Source organism: Chenopodium quinoa, unplaced genomic scaffold (assembly GCF_001683475.1).
Source record: "Chenopodium quinoa cultivar QQ74 unplaced genomic scaffold, ASM168347v1, whole genome shotgun sequence".
NCBI classification, from domain to species: domain Eukaryota; kingdom Viridiplantae; phylum Streptophyta; class Magnoliopsida; order Caryophyllales; family Amaranthaceae; genus Chenopodium; species Chenopodium quinoa.
The window spans coordinates 1,042,512-1,049,233 of NW_018744560.1; the positions used below are offsets into that span (position 1 = coordinate 1,042,512).

The window sequence follows — 6,722 nt, forward strand, 5'->3', positions numbered from 1 at the left end:
AATTTGTTGAGGAAGGATGAACTTGAACGAGGAGAGAGAAAATTGTGCGTGAAAGAGGAAGGAGGAGAGAGAAAAAACGCATTTGACCGGGATTAATTGTGGCCGTTGGATGTAATTGATCCAACGGTTATAATGGGTCCTCACATATAAAAAGGGTTCTCACATAAGGGATGTGGTCTCATATGATCTCATTTCTATATATATATATATATATATATATATATATATATATATGTATATATATATATTTTCTTAGTCTAGGTACTATCATGCATAAATGATACTGTATACTTGTATAGTGTTAAGATAACTTTAAGCAAATCAGAAATTTTAATCATTAATCAACTCACATATAAGCATATTTAATTACAACTAGCTAATCTTCTTATGTGCCCTTTGTTATGATCTAAAAGAGCTTGGCCATTCATTCATGTGGCATACCTTCTAAAAATATTGACACAAATTTCTGAGTAACTTCAGATGCAGAATTCCATTTGCGATTTCCTTCCGTATCAGATTTTGTTTCCCTTCGTACAATATGATGTACCCCTGGCCTAAAAGAGAGTCATTAATAAGTGTTTTGATCACTGACTCGATCTGTTGTTGGTACACAATGGTCACGTTGTCTTCTACATAACAAACTAAAATTTGTTGGTTATTTTCCCCTGCACGGAGGAAGATCTAGTTTCGTACTTCACTTTGTTAATTCCTTCATTATTAAGTAAAGGATTCTACATAGCTTATTGGTGATTTTTTTTTTTTTTTTTTTTTTTTTTTTTGGCTTTTTGGAAAAGGACCTAGGAAATGAGACCAATAATTGTCATTAGCTAGAAACTGTCAAAGTTTAAAATAAAACAATTCACAATATTCTCTCTTTAAAAGCAATACTATAATTATTACGGAACATTGGTGTAATTAGTTTCGGGGTCTTTTGCTGCACACAATTGATCTGGCGGGTTGTCGTATCTTGGGAGAGGAGCGCATAAATATATTCTACCAGTGCAGTGGGGCGTTTTCTCTCTAAGGATAGCGCATTGCGTGCTACAATCCAGGCTACTCTAAACTCATTCTTCTACTATCAATTTACCTTTGTACTACTTGCTTGCTACTTTAAGTGTTGTGCTTTTTGACTATTAATAAATACTACTGCTGCCTCATATTTAAATTTATTAATTTTGGTTTCATTTTCTAACAAAACATGCCACTACTGCTGCTAATCTTATTAATACTATCTGTCAATTGACAAATGCGTGATATTATAGCTCATGATAAGAACATCTCAGATTTCATTAGTGTGATCTATCTGCAATTCTTAACTTATTAAATAATTAGCAGCTTAATTATTGGAGATTTAAGTGCACGAGTTGTAACAGCACTTGATGCAATACTATTCATCCTTTTGAGTGCTTCCTATATACAATTTTCACTTTCATTTGATGCAAAACATGATCATAACTTCATAATAATGCTGAAAACATTGTGATTATTATTTCTGCAAGAATATTGAAGAAGTAATGCAGCAAGCTAAGCAGTCATCTTTCATTTCATTGAGTGCTTGTTCTTTTATTTATTATCAAAACACACTTATTATCGGGCAACATAGTGTGACATAGGAACAGAGTAGATAAGATGCTATGTATCACAGAGGTTCATATATGGTTTCATAGGTGAAATCATAGGACTCAACACCCTTGAAAATCCCATCGTCGAGCTTAGTTGTAACCCTATCACCAGTAGCATAAAGATCTGTCTGAATGTAAGAAAAGGGAACATCATAGGTGGCTTCTGCTCCGAGCACGGTTATTGTTACCTTTGTCATAGGAGGCACTGGGACTCTGTATTCAGTTTTGACTTCCTTGGAGAAATCAGTAGATTGTCCGAACTCAATTGTATCTGATATTTCGGTCCCTACTTCAATTTTTCCCTCGGCTATAAAGGGGATTCCTGATTTGAATTCTGCCTTGACACCTAATGTCAAAGAAGTAGATTTACTCCATGTACTAACATGAGTTTTAGTAAAAATCACCCCTTCCACAACCTCATGGGCCGCGGTTGTTCTGTTGGGAACTGTAACAGTCGCGGCTGTGAGGGGTCTCTTGTTATAAATCCTAGCATCCTCGACCCTAAATTGGACTTCAACTTTCCTTGAAATGACCGGTTCTTTTACTATCAACCGCGTGTTAACCTCCATACTCGTTGCACCAGCATTCAGACAGCTTACCTTGCCTTCTGTAGTCAACCTTTTGCAGAACTTTTTGTTGCCTTTGTTACGAAGAGCAATGACATTGTCATCAACTTTAAATACCTCAAATAAGGTGTCAGGATTATCGGCACTAGTATCATCAGAGTCAGACCAAATCCAAGGAGTACTTCTCCAATACTTTCCAAATAACAGTGACTTTACGCGAATATCTCCAGTCTCAGTGACGAAGATCTCATAGTTGGTTGCTTTCTCCATATCATCGTCACCTGAAAACTCGTTGTAAGGGTAACCCTCAACCATTCTACCGAGCAAGTAACCCTCATTGACGAAGCTTTTGAACGTAACGCGTTTAGGCAGTATCACTATTGATGCTAAATCAACTGGCGTAAAAATTTCTTTGTTTCCAGTACTAGTTTTGTTAACATCCAACAACAATTGGTTATTGACAGTACTTACTTGTACATCGCTGTTTGATCCAACATGGTAAAACGATACATTTTGACCATAAAATTGGACTCTAAACAATGTACAATTCCATGATGACTTATCTTCCACTTGTTCAACGCCTTTTGCTGCAATTAAACCACTACTTGGGGATTCACTGCATACATAAGATCAATCATGTTACGCTCAGTAAAAGGCGCTGCTAAGCTACAGTCATTAAAAAAAAAATTATTCTAAGAGCTTGTTATTTGTGAAAACAGATCTCTTTAGTCGGAAAAGGCTAAGATGGTAACTAAAATAGACCTTTAATTCATAAAATCTAAGAGACCAGACCTTTGAATAAGTGGTGTCTTTGATTTTGACACCAATAGTTAAAGTGTCTAAGAGACCAGGCCTTTGTATAAGTGGTCTCTATGATTTTAACAAAAATAATGCGCACTGATTTGTTTGGTTGGTTTACAGACGCTAAGAGATTTGTTATATTCTACAGGGGATCTCTTTTATATCCGTTTTTTTATTTGCTACTCTTTTTTTTTTTTTTTTTTTTTTTTTTATGGGGCACAGTTGTACCTCTATGTACCCCTAATTTTAACATAGTGGCCTTTATTATTCATATTGATCAGTATATAAAGTATTTCATTACAAAATTAACCAGACCTATATATTATCAAAATGATTTTTATTTCAACATAGTGACTTTTTTTTTTTTAATTATAGTGATCCTTTTTTTAATTAATAAAACAACCATATTTTCTCTAATATTAGTGGTTCACAATAAATTAGTGTGAACCAGATCCATTTAAGAATTTGTAAATTCATATAAGTAACAATTGAGTATGTTAACTTGGTAAAGTTTTCTTATTTTTTAAAGACAACTTTTGATACTATATGAAATCATAATTGTAACTAAAATGTAATGATGAATTAGTACTGTAGCCAATTATTTGAGATATAGAAGGAAAAAAAAAAGAGAGAGAGAGAGAAATTAGCACCTGCACCAATATTTGTTATTGTAATTGCTTCGTATGTGCACGAGACCTGCAGTGGTGGAAGGCTCGACGGTGAACTTGGCTTTAAGGTTGACCACTATTTCAGCTTCTGAAGACATCTCCAGTCCATTTTTTTGGCTACCATCCGTTACAACAGCCACATACCTCTTGTTAAAATCTGTTCTTAGAGCCACAAATTGAGGCGAACTCGACATCGTTCTCTATTTCTAGACTCTTCTTTCGTGTTGTTAACTTAAATTAAGCTCTTGTTGCTAGTAAACTTAAGTTCCCGTTGCTATTTATAGGAAAGGCTAGCCGTAACATTCACTGCTCAATGATCGTAACATGCATCTTTATCTTAGACCCTGTTCAAAAAAAAAAAAGTTTGGTAAAAATAAATTTGATTCCTTAAAGACAATTCCAATTTAGTAAAAATATATTCAGTAAAAATAATTTCAATTCTGTAATAATCAGTAACTCTAAAGAAGAAGTATTAAGAATCAGTACAATAATTTCAATTAGACTTCAAAAAAAAAAAAATCAATTATGTAAAATAATTTCTGTTCTGTAAAAATAAGTTGAAGTGGACAGGGTCTTAATTTATCTCTCTCTTCATTTAACACTCATATAAATTTTGCCTAAAACTTCATTTAATCCTTTAAAGTTGCAATTAATAAGAAACAAGAGGTAGTATTACAACGATAATCAATGAAAATAATGTAAAAATACCCGGCTCTACAGAGACATTATTTACATAGTCGTCAACAGGATTACATACACCTAAATATTAACCACGTCATCAAACACGTAATTTGAATAGATAATTTAGTGATATCAAGAAATTATATCAAGAGATATTATTCTCCATATATTTGATGTTGTCTTCCTTTAATTTTGTAATGTTTAAAAGTTTTATTTTAAATAGTAAAGTACTATATGTATATGTATATGATATTAGTTTAGATATTGGATGTGCATTGATGCCAATTTAAATTATTATGTAGACATATAGTAGAAATGTAATGACAAAATATGATATTGGAGAGTATATATATGGTTAACGTGCAATACCAAATCAGTTTGCGTGTGAAGTGTTAAGGTAGGAAAAGATAGACGACCATAATGTTAGAAAATAATTATGGGGAACTAAGAATTGGGGACTTGTTACACTGTTTTTTATAAGCAATTTTAACCCCCACTATGATTGCTATGGGTTAATGGTTAATATGCTTTTAGAATTTCCCTAAAATTTCGAGATCAAATGATTAATTAAAGTAATGTATTCGGAACTCCCTAAGAACACGTTAAGAACAATTAGAATAGATGAGGAAGAACAATTTCTTTCTGCTATACACCTAGCTACTTGTACAAGAGAATGATCATGGCTAGCTAGAAGCAACTGAGCCATGATCATTACAAGGGTAATCGCAAAAAATGTTATTTCTAAATGTACATATGCATAATAATAAATGTCATTTTTAATTATAAATTTAGAAACTACGAGTAGCTATATTTAGAAATAACCTACGTATGTATAAATGTATGAATGTATATGAAGAATCTCAAGCGTTGAAATAACAGTACGTACTTGTAAATCTATACTACTGACGATTCATGAAATTTGCCACAATTGGCAAGTTTAAGCAGGTGAAAAAAATCAAATAAATAAGTCATTCACGTACACTCAACACCCAATAAGAAGTTGAACATCTTTTCAGAGTGTTGCTTTATATAATTATCAGATTATGTGACAGCTAATTATATTCGAAGAGAATAAATAAACTTTACTAATTAAGCATATTAAGCTCAATTATCGTGCACGACTAGCTACACCACTACCCCTAAACTCCTGGATTCCTTATACCCAATCTCTCTCCTCAAGGATTATAAATTTTTTAAAAAGCTTAACTCTGCCAAAACCCCCATTCATTTTGAAACCATAACAGCAATAGCAGACACCTAGCTAGTTCTAGCATCAATAACAAGCATCAAAAACTACTAACTAATTGTAGTGTCTAGAAACCCGGGACCATATATGCTACCCCGACTCTTCATTTCACTTCAAGTACCCGTAACAAATACTCAACACTCCAATACAAATACAACAACACTTGGACACTCCATTTCGAACCAAAATCATGCAACTAAGAACCAAAATCTAAAAAAAAAAAAAACCAACACGCATTAAATCCAACTTCAACAACATTGAATATATTTTTATGACTTGAGTCTCTTATTGTATATTTTATTTGTCATTTTTTTTTCATTATGACCTATTTGTTCAGTTTATGTACAGAAACTATTTATAAAATAAAAATCAAATTTAGTGATCTAGACAGAGATGATTCAGTTCAAAAATACCCTTGGAAATTCTTACAAAACTCAAGAAATGTACAATCAACATTCAATTTCCACTGTTCTTTTTTGGTTGTGTTACCCCTAAACTCCTGGATTCCTTATACCCAATCTCTCTCCTCAAGGATTATAAATTTCTACCAAATCCTCAACCATCTCACTCAAGGTCATGAAGGCGTGATCCAATCCTCATTACTACCATAATCACCATCCTAACCCACCTGCACCATCAAGGACTAAGAAAAAAAATCCTCACCACTTTCATAATCACCATCCTAAATTCCTAACCCACTTGCACCATCAAGAACTGAGGAAAAAAATAATTCAAAGGCTCAATCTCAACTCTTATGAGAATATTACTTTGTACCCCTTTCTACATCGCTCCCTCATCTTCACTATCTCCCTCCTTCCAACTTTTACCCTTTTATTAGCTAGCCTTCTCGGATTTCTTCCTCTCACTCCCTAGACTCATCTTTTTATGCTTCCACAATTATGAGAAAGCCTATTCCTACTTGTTCATGTTATATCTAACTTTCTTAGTAGAACAAATCACACTTGTTCAGAGCCCACCACTATAAAAAGGAAACAAAGCTCAAATGAACACAACCTAAAAATTTTTGCATGTCTTTCCAAATATATAGTCCCCTCCAATGTAAGATACATAGCTACATAAACCTCATAAAAATGACCTCCACCAGAAAAGACATGAATCTACACAGCAACATTTAAAA

The 6,722-nt window shown here is 33.2% G+C and overlaps 1 protein-coding gene across 1 annotated transcript; it reads right to left on the reverse strand.

Moving 5' to 3' along the window:
* Positions 1–1,537: 1,537 nt before the first annotated feature.
* On the reverse strand, positions 1,538–4,355 carry LOC110699051. Its single transcript, XM_021876542.1, has 2 exons — positions 3,640–4,355; positions 1,538–2,804 (listed from the first exon to the last, which is right to left on the reverse strand). Exons 1-2 carry the CDS (start codon positions 3,849–3,851, stop codon positions 1,640–1,642), a joined length of 1,377 nt encoding a protein of 458 aa, XP_021732234.1. The 5' UTR covers positions 3,852–4,355; the 3' UTR covers positions 1,538–1,639.
* Positions 4,356–6,722: the final 2,367 nt, after the last annotated feature.

Excerpts from the sequence above, each read along its gene's own strand:
- LOC110699051 (XM_021876542.1), bottom strand. The coding sequence starts at position 3,851 with ATGTCGAGTTCGCCTCAATTTGTGGCTCTAAGAACAGATTTTAACAAG. Across the intron at positions 2,805-3,639 it reads AATAACAAATATTGGTGCAG|TGAATCCCCAAGTAGTGGTT; the intron begins GTGCTAATTTCT and ends TTATGTATGCAG.